The 15,413-nt window shown below is 46.3% G+C and overlaps 1 protein-coding gene and 1 pseudogene across 3 annotated transcripts in view; one reads left to right on the top strand and one right to left on the bottom strand.

The window, feature by feature from the left end:
• Positions 1-11,334, bottom strand: part of NAP1L1 (nucleosome assembly protein 1 like 1) — a 42,300-nt gene extending 30,966 nt beyond the window's left edge. For 2 of the 3 annotated variants that reach the window (XM_077474181.1, XM_077474180.1), the window contains exons 1-4: positions 11,177-11,334; positions 2,093-2,124; positions 650-738; positions 369-471 (exon numbers count right to left, since the gene is read on the bottom strand). In XM_077474181.1, coding sequence (XP_077330307.1) covers positions 369-471; positions 650-738; positions 2,093-2,109 — 209 coding nt within the window. In that variant the 5' untranslated portion in view covers positions 2,110-2,124; positions 11,177-11,334. The remainder of the gene's footprint in view (positions 1-368; positions 472-649; positions 739-2,092; positions 2,125-11,176) is intronic. The other variant, XM_077474179.1, reaches the window with a different exon arrangement.
• Positions 11,335-14,470: 3,136 nt separating this feature from the next.
• Positions 14,471-14,578, top strand: LOC143964586 (U2 spliceosomal RNA; annotated as a pseudogene).
• Positions 14,579-15,413: the final 835 nt, after the last annotated feature.

Here is a 15,413-nt window from a genome sequence, read left to right as displayed (position 1 = left end):
AACATAATCCAAGTTTTTTTTGTAAATCTCTAAAATAGCAAGCATCCCAATTTTTTCTTTGAAAATTTTACTTGCACGGCAAGGCCTAGTTCATACCTATGATTTTTTTGTGCATTTTTCAGTTTTACAGAAACATTACAGTCCCATGTACGGGTCAAATACACATCTGTTTTATTGTAAGGGCCAGAGACTTTTCTAGTACTGTAGACTACAAAAAAATAAAAAAAAAAAAAAAAAACACACAACGGACCTGGAATATACAAACAGCAACCTGCATAGGTGTGAACCAACCCTTATTCTATGATCTGAGCACTAGTTTGAACGATTGATAAACATCTGCTGTGCTTTCCTTTAGAAAGTGGCCTTACCTTTCAATATAACCCGTAGGAGTACCCACAAGGTCATCTAGCCTTTCCTGCAGGGCAGCAAGAATCTGAGGATTCTGCATCATTTGTGCAGTCAATTGTCTAGCTGGAAGTAAAACAAATAAAATTGCATTCAATACTTTTCCATAGATAGGTGAAAAAGCCAAAACAAGAATCAACCAAGCTCAAGTGTCAAAGCTTTATAAAAGCATTAGTAAGAAAATACCACTGGTGCGATTGTCTTACATTAGTGATCAAAAAAGCATTAAAAAGGATCCATTTACCTTTACTATTAGCATCCTCGCCAGTTTCTTCTTCTTCAACTTCTTCTACATCTTCCATATCCTGCTGGTCAAGTTCTGCCTGATCTTTGCTGTTTAGAGAGAACACTTAAGGTTTGTCAAACTTTACCAGGCAAGATGCACACAGGAGCATCTTCTAAATACCTATAAGCTTATCTAACAAGATCAAAATAATTATGTTAACTCCAGCCAAAATGATATTTGGATAATGTAGGGAAGTGTTCTAATCTGTCAAGTTTATAGTGCTACCCAAGCCCCCATTCCAGGTGATATTTCCCCTTTCCACCATTAATACCAACTTGGACTCCCCAGTAGGGGAAAAAATTGCCCCCATTACATTGGGGATTAAAACACTTTAAAACATTTTGGGGGCAGTGCTCAAACACCAAACTGAAAGAATGACATTAAAAACTCCTATTCAGCCAAAATAAACTGATTTCAGTAGGCTAACCATCGTAACTATTCTATACATCTTAGAAAAACAGTTTAAAGAAATTGGTTACAATGCTTGTTTTAGCAGCCATTTAGGTTAGTAAACCGGCAGCTAGTGGCCAGCTGATGGCAGTGTGCACACAAGAAAACAAGCAAAATCAATAGAGTAACCAGTAGATCATGAGATGCTATAAAATACAATTCCTAGCACTTCCTGTCTGCAATGCATTGCATGCTGGGAATGGACCAAAAAGCAACTGGCCTATTTGTCATCACTGCTATAGGTCAAAATATTAGGTCTGGGCAAATCCCTAGAGAAAATGGGAGATCAGGAGAGTCCATCCAATTACCCTTCCTACAGCTTTCATACTACAGGGGGCTAATCGCAAGACAGATGCAGCACAGTGCAAAATAGTCTTCTCCCTTCTTTCCAGGATGCCATCACCTCACCTAGGTGCCACGGACAGAAGGGCAAGTAAGTTTGCTTATTTTTTCTCCATAGGTTTTTCCAGTTTAGTGCAGCTTTTTAGCAATGGGGAGGGGAGCCCAAACGAAATAAGCAGACCTTGCTATTTTAGTGCAATGTCAGCTTTGAAGCAGTATTAACCCAAAGAAAATCTATTGCAGCTTACCAATTCTTAGATGCGATGACTGCATTTGTTTTTATTTAGGCTCTTTAGTTTGTGATCCAGCAAGTTTTTTGTTTTGGAAAAACCAAGCTCTCCAGTTACAGGGTTGAGGCAAAATATTTCAACACCGACAGGGGTGCTTACAATGGTCCACTTATATTTGGGTTTTTAGAACTGATGGGCAGCATGCAATTAGACAAGATGTGTGCATTTTAAGTGCTGGGACTCGCTTGAATCCTAGCTGGTAGAATATTACACATTCTATATTCAATGAGATCACACTTCAGCCATAACCACAAAGGTTGATCCACCACAAAAAGGGAGGCAAGATCCACACCTGACCCATAGAAATGAACACACTTACTTGTCTATGTTGGCCATTTTTCAGATTAACACCTGAAGAAAAAGAAAAGATACTAAATATAGCATAACAAAAAAAGTTTATTGAAATAGTCACACTTAACCCCCTTCATGACTGAGGGGAAAAAACCCTTATGACTGAATGCAGATTGGCAACTTTGGCATGTTAGTACAACTTTACATCACCGCAACTACTTTGTTGTTATCCAGGTGGATTATACCTTTTTTCTTCCAAGGCAAATTAGGCTTTTAATTGGTGGTAAATGGTAATATCTCCTATTTTATTTTTTTCAATCAAAATGAAAACCTGGCACAATAGTAAAAGATACAATTGAGCTGTGTACATGTATTGCTCCATCACCAAAACCTACTACAAAAAAAGAGCCCAAAAATGCATTCTTGGGGTCCTTTCACACGGGGCGGATCAGTGTTGATCCACCCCGTGGATATTTCCGCTTACTCAGCGGGGATCACCGGAGCAATCTCTGCAGAGCAGGAAGAGGACAGCGCCGCTCTCCCCTATGGGCGATCGGATGACAACGGACCGTGGTGTCAGTCGTCACCCAATGACGGATGGAAAAATAGCCCTTTCCTCCGTCACACTTTTTCGGATCGGAGAGGGTCGGATGTCACCGCTGACATGTCACCGCTCCATAGAGCTCTATGGAGCACCCGTTCAGGTCCGCCTGAAAAACTGACAGGCGGATCTGAACGGATCGGTAGTGTGAAAGGGGCCTTATGATTATCGTAGCAATGTGTATATTTGTACCCTTAGTAAGACACGGAAACAATAGTGCCCATTTTGCTTTATCCTTCCAAACGCCACAAACCAATGTGATTCTTCTACCAATTTAAAAAAACCTTTGATCCAATACTAAACCAAACCTTGCTGTATTGAAAGGGTTGTTAGCCCCTCATGGTTTTTCACCTCAATGCATTAAGGTGAAAAACTTTCTGCAGTGCTGCAGCCCCCCCAGCACCCCCGTTTTACGAGAACACGGTCATCTTCCACCCGGGAATGAGCATACCAGCTCTAGCTGGTGTCTCGTGTCCTCACTGGATAGACTGACAGCAGCGGGAGCCAATGGCTGCCCTGCTATGAAATCCAATGACAGCAGCGGGGCCCGCACAGGTGTCCACCATAGGAGAGCCTTCAACGTGAACACTATGTGGGGGAGGAGCCACCAGCATCATTGAGGGACCCAAGAGGAGGAGGACCAGGATCACACTGCAAAAAAAAACTGCAGTGGAGTAGAGCTGCACAATAGTAAAAAAAAAGTAAAGTTTACCCAATTTTTTTGTTTTAATGTGAAAGATGTTATGCCGCAAGAATCGTGAGAATCATGGTCCATCTTCTAAGCAACAATCAGATGACCAGAAACCAAGCCTTTGGGTTTCATATTAACTCAAAGAAGAATGGTAAAATGCTAAAGGAGGAGCAAACAAAGACATAGGATATATTTAAAATGAATTTAGCTTTGGAAGTTCCCCAGCCCACCTTGATGCCCCAAGGGCTCATTCACCTGTGCGGCAGAGAATGCCCTTCTCTAAAGAGCGATTCAGTAGCGTTTTAGAGGTGATGAGAAAAATAGGTTGCCTCTTATTTAACCCTTTAAACACAGTTGAGTGGCAGCCCTGTTGAACTGCATTAGCCACGTTCAACAGCGCAGTGCATCAGAGACTTGTTCAAGTTCTACTGCAGTTGTGAAGCACAGCTATGTAGCATGTGTACAGCCATGAGTGGCTGTATATTTAGTGTTAAAGCAGGCAATCACGGTTCAACTGCCCCTTGGCTGCACATGTGAAATAACCCTTAAGAAACACTGCCCCAATAAAACCTACGTCCAGATCACACCAATGTAGAATAAAATGGTCTCAACTCTCAACAGATTTGCACTTGTCTCAGTTGACTGTTCACAATACCAGATGCAGGTGTGACTCATATCCCTCCCTGCACACTTGATCCCAATTACAACCACCTTTTCCAATATACCTGCAACAGCCATTCTGGGATAAGGCACCACTGATATGCCAACATAAAGGACGGCCAATAACAAGCCATAATCACAGGGGAAAAAAGCTCAGATCAGTTTTAGTAAAAGGCACACTTAAAGCTTTGGTTTTGTGTTATACAGATCCCGTTCCCTTAAAGTCTGTCAAACAGCTCAGTGCTTGTGCCGTGTCATTTTACCCCCTGTATCACCCGTTTGATCCTGCCAGTTTCTACCTCCCCACACCCTGACTGATATATCAGGGCTGCCAAGCTCTGACACCAGTGTCAGTACATGCCTCAGTCACCTGCAATCCTCCTGTGTCCTCTCCCCCCTCCCCTGTGTACTTGTGTCTGTGTGCCCCCCCCCCCCCCCCGCTGCTCTCAGTCAACATTAAAAACCCCCATACCCTCTGTATTAAAAGAAACATTTCCCCCGTGTCTGTTAGATCAAATCTACTAATCGGTACTGATAACAGCAGCTCCCTCCTCTCTGGGTTATGGCTGCAGTGCTCTGCCCTGCCCACTTGAACTATCAACCAAGCAGAGGACAGGAGAGAAGGCAAATGATCACAGGAAGATGCTGCGTTATCAGTAGAGATAAACATATCTCTGATATAACAATAAGTTCACCTGTGTGTTATAATACAGAGGGGATAGAAGCATTTTATAGGACGTGGCTTAACCACTTTAAGGTCTCCAAACTTTCAACATTAAGACCAGATTGTTCTTAAAACTTTAAGTGGGGGGGGGGGGGGGGGGGCAAAATGTGACTATTAATGCTTCAGACTTAGTGGTCAGTGAGAAAAAAATGACTTTGCCCCTGCATTCAGTAGAGAGAATAGTTCCCCATTATTGGTGGAAGAAGTTGTTTGACATTGCTGTCAATGGGAGGAATGGCTCCATATCACTGGTATCAGTGGGAGCAATAGCACCTTATTGTTGGTGTCAATGGGAAAAATAGTGCCTTGTGTCCATAGAAGTGTGACCCAAGGGCTGGATAAAGGCAAAAAAGGGCCACATCCATCCCACAATTTTGAGACCACTGATATATACTATGAAAGCAGCACTAAAAAATAGATAACAGGCAGTGTTTGTTAGAAAAGACTAGCAAGCTTTCTTTGATAGCCATCTGAGCATGCGCAGTGTGCACTGATCTTATACGTCATCACTGGATGCCCAAAGGATCAAGTCACAAACTGTGGCAAAAAAAAAGCTTCTGCAAAGATAGCAGCTGAGCAGCAATACAGCCTGGAGTGGTTATGAAACAGGGCAAACTCAAGAGGCAAGTCTGCCTTGCTGTACTTGCACACTGAAAGCACTAGCGTCACTCAAACCCTAGTTCCATTAACACATACTACCAAATCTTTATTGTACATGGCCTTAAATTATATTTCAAAGCAGACACCATGCACCCACAATGAAACAAGTTTGTAGAATACCTCAAACAAAAATGAAGACCTACAGATAACTAGGTCAGGGCTGCATTTAGAAAGATATACAACCACCAGCCCCATGATAAAACATTAGGACTACCAGCTAAGAGCCACTTGTGAGTGTTGGGCAGAAAACACTTGAGTGTTCCAACTAAGCAATTCAGATTTGCCTATGGCTGACTGCAGAATGTTCAATACTAAACAAAGTGGGTCAAAGTCGTGCATCATAGCTAAACTAGTGAGTGATGAGCACTTATAATCAGTTGTTTAAAGTATTTTTAGAGCCTTCTGTCCCACCGAGATTTCCCTTCACTTCCTGTCCAGCAGATACAACAGGAAGTGAGGAATTCCACTGTCAGGGTTGCACCATTTCTGCTCCAGTGAACTAAAGTTGACCATACACTTAGTTTCACCACACAAATGGTGAATAGAGAAATTCCACCGGTGTGTTCTGTGAAGAGAGCAGTGCTGATGAGTCCATAAGCGACTAAACTTTTTCTAACTTTAGTCAAATGTCAAAGTGTTCATGTTTATTTACTGCAACAGGTTGAAATGTGGTGTACTGTGTTGCAACAAGCTGTGCTGAAAATCCTTTTCTGCAGACTGTTGCGTGAACCACATCAACATACACGTCTACAAGCCCATGTGATCAGTCATTTCTGCACAGCCACAAGGCATATAAGCAGGGGTGCCCAACCTTTTGAAGAGCAAGGGCCACTTAAGTGACTGGATAACGGGTCACGGGCCACAATGAGCAGACTGTTAGGCAGGTGTAAACAGACAGCTTGTTTACATCTGCCGCTCAATAGAGGTGACTAGAGAGTCTAATTGGGTCAAATCAATTGTGTGAAAGGCTGCTTTCAAGCGGATGCGCTGGGTTTACCCCAGCGCAGTGCACTTGTGGCTTGCCTGCGGGTTAGATGGACTTGGCCATAGGCTTCTATTATATCCTGCAGATGAAGTGCACTTTCTGAAAGCGCACCTAACCGGCAGGTAATAACAGAAGTGTATGGCTCAGTGCAGGTAACCTGCAGGTGCACTGCACCTGCCAATCAGTTTGAAAGCAGCTCAGTAAACACTGCAGAACAGATACGCCCAGATATACATTGTGATTTTAGCAATAAACTTAACTATAACAGTCTTCCATTCAGGTATCGCCAACTGTTGCTGTCCCAGACAGAGTGCATTTGGTATCACTCCACCCATGACAGGAGGCGACCCCTACCACCACCTTCATTCACAACACTGATGCTCTGAGATTGCCAACCAGCCATCCTAGGGCAGGAGGTCCCGGGCCACATCAGAGGGCTCCCCGGGCCACTGGTTGGGCACCCCTGGCATATAGTATGCACAGGCCCTTCGATAATGAACTGCTGCATACACAGACCCCCTGTATTGCCCCATTTTATACAGGGATGTCAAGACTGCCTACAGGATTTGAAGTGTGAAGAAGTGAGCAGAGCACCTTCCAAGTAATTTTGAAGCATTTTAGAAGCTTAAGGGCCAAATCAAACTAGTGCAGTGACAGACGCTTTTCCCTGCACTGTAAGAACGCCAGTCACCGCTACAACACAGAAAGCAATTGTTTTCTATGTATACTCTACACTCTGAAATGCAGCCCTGCAGTAATCTGCTATACTATTCAGCCATGCTGCATTTTATTGCAACACACTGGACAGATCATATGCAACTGTACACCAACTTGTGCATGTCAAATAAAGTTAGAGGAAGTAAACTCCCCTGGTTTGTTTGTACCTATAGGTACTGTAAATATCCCCTAAACTTTCAACATTTGTCTCATTGGAGGCCAGTAAATATCCCAATCAGCACATGCACTCTGAAAGAATGGCTGCCTGTGCCATTTTTTTTTTTCAGAGCCCTGTGCCTTGACCAGCAGCTCCCACGCACATGCAGGACGTCAATGCGGATCCAGCTACTCATAGCACCAGAGCCCACGAACCCGAAAAGGTCAGTCAATGGTGTGTAGGTGCAGCTGGAGGGCTTTGTTCTAAGGCAGGTATTTCCTAATGAGCTAGTATACAATGCATGCCATCTCATGATGCCTTTGTCTTACAGGTTTTTGTTTCCTTGATAAATAAAAAACACACAAAGGGAGCTGTGTTATATACACTAAAATTAGGTCTTTATTGTCATGCAATCCAGCGATGTTGAAGTATCTTGGCTACCCGGGACTTTCCCTCATTGGCTGAGACAGCAGTGCGGCACCATTGGCTCCCACGTGTCTGACTGGACATGGAGCTACGACTCTGCTCCCCTTGCAGAGGCAGGGGCTAGGTGCGCTGAAGAGGGACCCAAGAGCAGGAGGATCTAGGCTGCTCAGCACAAAACCACTGCACAGAGGTGGCAAGTATTTCTCTCTTTAAAAACAAAGACTTTAGTATCACTTTAATACCACCCTTAAGGTTAAAAAATAAAGTCCCTGTATTCTTATGACCCCCCCCCCCCTTATACTTACCCGAGTCCTACCTCGATCCAGCACTGTGCCCATTTGCAGCAACTCTCTGAAATCCCTCTGGGGGTCATTGGCTGCCTCTGTTAAGTGAATCCTGTGGGCAGAGCCACACTGTCGACAGCCGAACGCAGGCTGGCTTGGGATCAACAGGCTTCCTATGGTGGCACACCAAGTGAAGGTGCCCAAAGCACTGGTGAGGGACCCCAGAAAAGGCGATGTAAGGCCCCTCTGCAACACGGAGCACAGAACAGGCAATTCATTTTTTTCAAATTAAGCTTTTACAATTACTTTAAAGAGGAAGTAAATCCTGATGAGTTTACTTCCGCTTTCATTCCCTGCAAAGGTAAAGCATAATGGACTACTATGCATCGTCCTTACCCGACACAGGAGCCAGCAAAGTCACCGCTGTCCCCTGTAGTCCGGCGCATCCATCTTCTCAGTGGGTCTTGCTGCTCCACCACTGTCATTTGGCAAAGCCGCGATGACGTCACTCCTGCGTACAGGAGTCGCCACTCGCGGCATTTTGCCATTGGCGGCGGTGCCTGTCTTCCGGCAAATATCTCCTAAACTGTAGGTTTAGATTTCTTGGGCCTACAGGTAAGCCTTAATCTAGGCTTACCTATAGGTCACAGTGTGTTGTAAGGGTTTACAACCACTTTAAACATCTGCAGTTACTGTACGCCAGCTGTCTATCCTTACACAAGTATTAGCACATGTTTCAAACCTCAGGCATTCATTTCCCTGGCTGGGCGAGCAGTTCTAAAGAACAATTTTTCAGGCTGGTGCTTACAGGTGCAGACATGCTTAAAGCGGAACTAAACCCGTCAACTTAACGGTTTCAAAAAAATACATTCCCAGCATGCACAAATGCCAACTGTCATTTGCTTGTGTTTTCAGCCAAATCATTAAATGGCTGGAGTCATAACTGATCACGTGTGCAGCACCATGGCAGTTGATCAAATGAAATGGGCAGTTTCCTTGACTGAAAATAGAAGGGTTTAGTTCCATTTTAAAGCAGAACTAAACCCATCAATTTAACGGTGTCAAAAAACGTTACATTGCCAGCATGCTGAGAATATAGTCACATTTACTTAGGCTTTTAGCCAAACCAAATGGCAGGAGTCATAACTGATCACATGTGCTGCATCATGGCAATTGCAGATTAAACATAAGCCAAGATGGCAGGAAGGTTTAGTTCCGCTCTAAATAGGCATAAAAATGAACTCACTTGAGCAAACAACTAATCATACCAGTATGAACACAGAGCAACAAAAAGCATAGGATTCTGCATTTTGAGAATTCAGAACTCTCCTCCGAATGGGGATTTGATTTAATTGTAACAGAAAACCCAAAAATAAAAAAAATGTAACGCCATGGCACATCTGTAGGGGCCGGCCCTTACAACACATGTGCTGCCCTTCCTTTATGGTGATGTGCAGAGTAAGCAGCAAATTACTGCTGCACCCCTATGTGCTGCCCTTCCTCAGCCATAGCACATCTGTAGGAGCCAGCCCTGACTCATGTGCTGTCCTTACTGCAGTAAGCGGTGATCACCTGGCACACCATGTGCTGCCTTTCCTCTACGGTAGTGTGTAGAATAGTCAGCGGATCATCACTGCACCCCCATGTGCTGCCTTTCCTCTATGATGATGTGTAGAGTAAGCAGCAGATTACTGCTGCCCTTCCTCTATTGTGTAGAGTAAGCAGATCACTGCTGCACCCCCATGTGCTGCCCTTCCTCTATGATGGTATGAGTAAACAGATCACGGCTGCCTCCCCCATGTGCTGTCCTTCCTCTATGATGGTATGTTGAGTAAGCAGTTCACTGGTGCCCTTCTATTGTGTAGAGCAGCCTCTCAACCTTTTCAACACAGAGGAACCCTTGAAATAGTTCTCCAGGATCGGGGGGAACCCCTGCTAAAAATTAAGATATCTACAACTCATACTACATTAGTGTGATGGTCAGTGGGAAGAATGGTTCTTGGGAAGAATTACCTCCTTACAGATTGCTGAAAGATAACTGGTGTCAGTGGGAACTTATCTGAGAGGCAGAAATGGCCCAATGTTGAAGGAACCCCTAGCAACCTCTGGAGGACCCCTGGTTGAGAATCACTGGTGTAGATTAAGCAGCGGATCCCTGCTGCACCCCCATGTGCTGCCCTTCCGCTATAATAGTATATAGAGTAAGCAACAGATCACTGCTGCTCCCCCCATGTGCTGCCCTTCCTCTATGGTGGTATGTAGAGTAAGCAGATCACTGCTGCCCTTCCTCTATTGTGTAGAGTAGGCAGCGGATCACTGCTGCAACCCCCATGTGTTGCCCTTCCTCTAGGATGGTGTGTAGTGTAAGCAGCGGATCACTTGCTGCACCCCCATGTGCTGCCCTTCCTCTGTGATGGTATGTAAAGTAAGCAGATCACTGCTGCCCCTCTATTGTGTAGAGTAAGCAGCGGATCACTGCTGCAGCCCCCCCCCCCCCCCCATGTGCTGCCCTTCCTCAAGGGATTGTGTGTAGTCAGCGGATCACTGCTGCACCCCCCCATGTGCTGCCCTTCCTCTAGGATGGAATATAGTGCAAGCTGCAGATCAATGCTGCGCCCATGTGCTGCCTTTGCTCAACTGTGCGGAGTAAGCAGCGAATCACTGCTGCGCCTGATGTGTTGCCCTTCCCCAGCCATGGCCCACCTGACTCCCCACATCCTGGCATTGTGAGTGCGGGCCGCACTGTGCACGTGTCGGGCGCTCCGTTATTCCGGTATATAAGAGGAGGCCGCCCTGCATCCGCTCCAGGCTGATCAATACAGCAACACGTGCAGCGCTGCCCGGCCGCCTCGTGCACAGCAGAGAGAAGGCCGTCCGGGGGACAGCGCCTCTCCTCCCGCCATCACTACACACTTCTAGGGCGCGCTCCGGCCCTGCCACCTCCCTCCCAGCCGAGGCCTATGACCGTCATCCACTGTGACCGGAGCCGTCACACGTCCGGCGGGGAGCGAGGTACAGCCCGAGCAGCCGGCCGGAGCCGAGAGGATGCTCCGTTATGTGTTCCGGGTGACAGGAGTTCCCCCCGCCCTCCCTCTCCTATGGGTGCCGCTCCCAGTCTCCTCACACACATATGTCGGCTCGCCCGGTCCCAAAGCAGAATGTCGGCCGGTGTCCGGCCTGCTCCCGAGACGCGCTGTGAGCTCTTACCGGGGTGACAGAGCCAGAAGTCCGCTGCTGTCGCCGCGCAGTGCCTGGAGACAGGAGGAGGGAGCGCCCCTCTAGGATGGCGGTAAAATAATAAGAGGAGCAGAGGTCCCGCCGCTCGCGCTCATATAGAACAGCGTCAGCACGTACACCTCCCTTGTCTCCCTGGCAACGCGCGCCGGCCGTCCGGGTTCGCGCGCCTTTCTGGAGGGCGTGGCCAGGTTGCTGTGTGATCTGTCAGTGAAGGCTCATTGCCAGCCCTGTAAAGTGATGGGCAGCAGTCAGGGAAGAGATGCAAGCTCCAGTCATGACAGAGCAGTGCTCAGAGGTCTTGTGTCATGTGCTAGGCCCCCAGACCTGGGACTTACACCTCAGAGACTCTTCTTACTGTACTTCTGTAGAGCATGTCAGGTGATGGCTACTTGGGTCTGCAGAGTTCTCCTTTGAGACATTTTAGTTGGGTGAAGCACTATTTAAAGGCAAAGTCCACCTGCATTGCTAAAAAAATAAAAATAACGTTTTCTTGGGGTTCATTTACACTTGTGGTTGTCATTGCCACTCCATTGAAAAGCAATCCCTCAGCCGCCTGTCATTGATAATGACAGGCGGCTGAGGGGTGGTAAGTCACGTTAAAAGAGAAGTGTGGAAATCCTCATTTTTATTTAATCATACTTACCCTGGTGGATGCAGCATCAATCCATTGCTGCATCTGTCCCAGAGATGTGCAGGCAGGTAAGGCAGAGCCTCACCTTGGGCATTAAAAACAAAATGGAGGACCGTAGCTCATACGCCACCACTGGTCAAAATTTGGGGCTCCTAGCACCAATGGTTCTGGAGATACGGGGCTCCTTGCACAGCCTGTCAGAAGTTACATACAGCGTGGCCAGTTTAAATACAAGCTGGCACACTGCTTGCAGGAGACTGGGAGGATGAGATCTCAGTGCCTCTCACTTCTTTCAGAGGCACTGAGCTCAATGGACAGCTTGGGGTCTTGTTGGCCCAATAGTAAAGTACCATTGGCCCAAGCTGTCCAATAAAAATTCTGCAGTGGATGCACACCTCTCACTGCAGTGTCATAAAAGGAGACGTGTCTAAAAGACAAATACTTCCTTCCAGCCCTCTTAAAGTGATTGTAAACCCTTACAGACCACTTTGACCTACAGGTAAGCCTAGATTAAGGCTTACCTGTAGGTCCAAGAGATATCTCCTAAACCTGTACGGTTTAGGAGATATTTGCAAAAAGACAGTGGTGCGCAGGCGCACTGAGCATGCTGCTGCTAACGGCGATATGCCATTGGCGGCTCCTGTGCGCATGCACAGGAGTGATGTAATCGCGGCTCCAGCCAATCACAGCACCGGAGCCACGATACCCGGAAAGAAGATGGACGCTCCGTGAAAGAAGGGACAGCGGTGACATCACTGGCTCCTGTGTCAGGTAAGTGACACATAATGGGTTACTATGCAATGCATAGTAACCCATTATGCTTTACCTTTGCAGGCAGACAAAGAGGAAGTAAAACCCATCAGGGTTTACTTCCTCTTTAACTACAAGGAAAAAACATGTCTTTATGGGTATACTATTTGCTCACGACCTCATGTTTTTCTCACACAGTTAAGAAGGAGAATCTGCTGCTGCTATTTAATGAAGCTAAATAATATATTATTATGCTATATGCAGGGGTCAAGTCCTGGGGAAAAAGTGTGGGAAATCCCACCCAAGATCCACCCCCCACCAAAAAAAATAAAGAAATGATACGCTCATATGCACAAACACTTCAAAAGTGGTATTTTTCATCCAATTTTCGTATTGTGTGTAGGAAGCTTAACTTTTAGTACATAAAAAAACAAAACAATCCTCAATAAACATAAATACGGCAATTCTCTGAATAATCAGCATTCATTCAGTTGTGCTTTCATGCAAATGTGAACATCATGTTCTGATCTTTATTGGGGAATGTTATTTTGCATATAGAGTATTTATGTGGTGAGTTTACACTTTTCATTGAACAGAGTTTGGATAACACAGGGTTAAACGGAAAGGTCATAAACTGCACATTATCTGGACAGAATGCTTGGGGAGATAGTGATGTGTTCCTGCTTAGGAGATGTTTGTATGTTAGCTTGGGGGGCTGCACACTCTGCAGGGCTCCAACACACACTCGCTGCTATTCCAACCCTTCACATATTTCCACATAAACTTCCCTCCTGGCATTAAACTTTACCATGTATTGTGCTCAGCTTACCACCCCAAACTGATGTTCCTCCCTCAGCTCACCTCTCTCCCTGCATGTCCTGTGAGCAGAATAGCTGTGCTCCTCCTCTGGGTTCTCTCATCATATGGCACTGAAGATAGAGGAGGGGGGGATTCAGCGGGACACACAGAGCAAGTATGCAGGAGACTGGGGGGGGGGGGGGGGGGTGAGGAGAGAGAAAATCAGGAGGGATTGGCAGGGAGAAGCGCATTACGAGAGGTCTGACTAAATACAATCTCTTAGCAGCAGGGACATGATCTACCCGTCAGCTAGCTGTGATTGACAGGTAGATCGAAGAGGAAGCTGTCATGGGGCCCCCTACTGGCAATGCCTGAATGGTCAGTCCACCTCTGGTGTGAGGCAGTTACTATTGTGAGCTGTGTCGGCGGCTGTTGGTGTAGCACCTTCCACACAGCTCACATACTTCAAAGTCTTGCAGGACGCGGCTGCTAACGGGAACTGAGTTCCTGTTGTGGAATAAGTACAGGAACTCCATTCCCATGCGTTCCCATAGGACTTGAGCCCTGGCTATATGTTATAACATAATAAATTATTATTTATCTATTTCCTGTGAAATTACTGGTTTGAAGTTATAACTTCAAACTTCAGTAATTTGTCCGTTGAGCCACCTGCTTGAGTAGGCCAATTCTGACACTTCTCTCCTACATGTAAAAATCATAATGTTTTTCCTAGAAAATTACTCAGAACCCCCAAACGTTATATTTTTTTAGCAGACACCCTAGGGAATAAAATGGTGGTCGTTTGAACTTGTTATGTCACACATTATTAATTCATGACTAAAAAAAAACACACACAAGTTAACCTGATTTTTTTTGTATAATTTGAAAGATGATGTTTCACCGAGTAAATAGATACCTAACATGTCATGCTTTAAAATAGCGCACACTTGTGGAACAGCGCCAAACTTCAGTACTTAAAAATCTCCATAAGCTACCCTTTAATATTTTTTACAGGTTACATGTTTAGCGTTACAGAGGATGTCTAGTGCTAGAATTATTGCACTTGCTCGCTTGTGATACCTCACATCGCTTCTCGGCCTTTTGGCTAAGATCAAGTGTAGTATCTGTTCTTATCAGTTGCCAAAGGAGGCGCTGGTCCATCCCTATTTGAGAGGGTTTGGGCGGCGCTCTCCGATGGTGTAATTTGCATCCCGAAGGATGGTTTCGGTAGGGGCCACGTCGTGCCGCCCGACAGTAAACTGGGGGCCGATGCATGGTTGAGTCTGAGCCATCTGGAAGGATGCCCCTGGTGAGGGCAGGTGCTGCCTGGTCGGATCCAGAAGGCCGGGTTCCCGGCCTCTGGTCTGGATTGGGGTAGTTCTAGCCCCGGGCAGTTTTTCGGAAAGGAACACTGGTCACTCCTTTTTGGATGTAGGGGGAGTGCCGGTTAGTACATCCGAATATAATTAGGAAGGAGTGATGGGAGCGACGGTGGAGCCTGATGGTAAAGGGCTCTCACCAAGCTTCCTGATCTTCATGCCTTCCTGTCCGGGGTGGGGGCTGCTGTGGTCTGGGCCGGGGGTCGGGGGCGGTCTTGAAAGCCTATGGAGTATGTGCCCCTGGAGTGGCAGTCCAGGGGTGCCTAACAATCACTGTGAGTGAGGGTCACTTTGATTTTGGGCACCACGGTCACTGCACCATGACACGCTTTTTTAGCACCTGCCTCTTGGGCCGGGCCTTTTGGCTGGGACCAGAGGAATTTTTTATTCCCGGCCGGAGGGCCTGGTCGTTGTTTCACACAACGACCACCTTTTCACTCTCCTCTCCACTATCCCTTCCCCACTTTTTATTTATTTTCAGTGTGTCTTGTCACGTCTTGTTTTGTCACTTTGCACGTTTGCTGTGATGAGTAGGGTCACAGGTTCTAGGGCCTGTCCTGAAAGTCTGGTGTGGGGGTGGACATGGCCTTTTGGCTTAGTTCACCCTCTGCCTCAGGGTTTGGGGTCTTCCTTCGGGGGAGCCCTACCT

The sequence above is a fragment of the Lithobates pipiens genome, unplaced genomic scaffold (assembly GCF_037356315.1).
Source record: "Lithobates pipiens isolate NorthernLeopardFrog02 unplaced genomic scaffold, aLitPip1_a1.2 Scaffold_8, whole genome shotgun sequence".
In the NCBI taxonomy this organism is placed as follows: Eukaryota; Metazoa; Chordata; class Amphibia; order Anura; family Ranidae; genus Lithobates; species Lithobates pipiens.
This window is presented reverse-complemented; position numbering and strand designations above follow the sequence as displayed.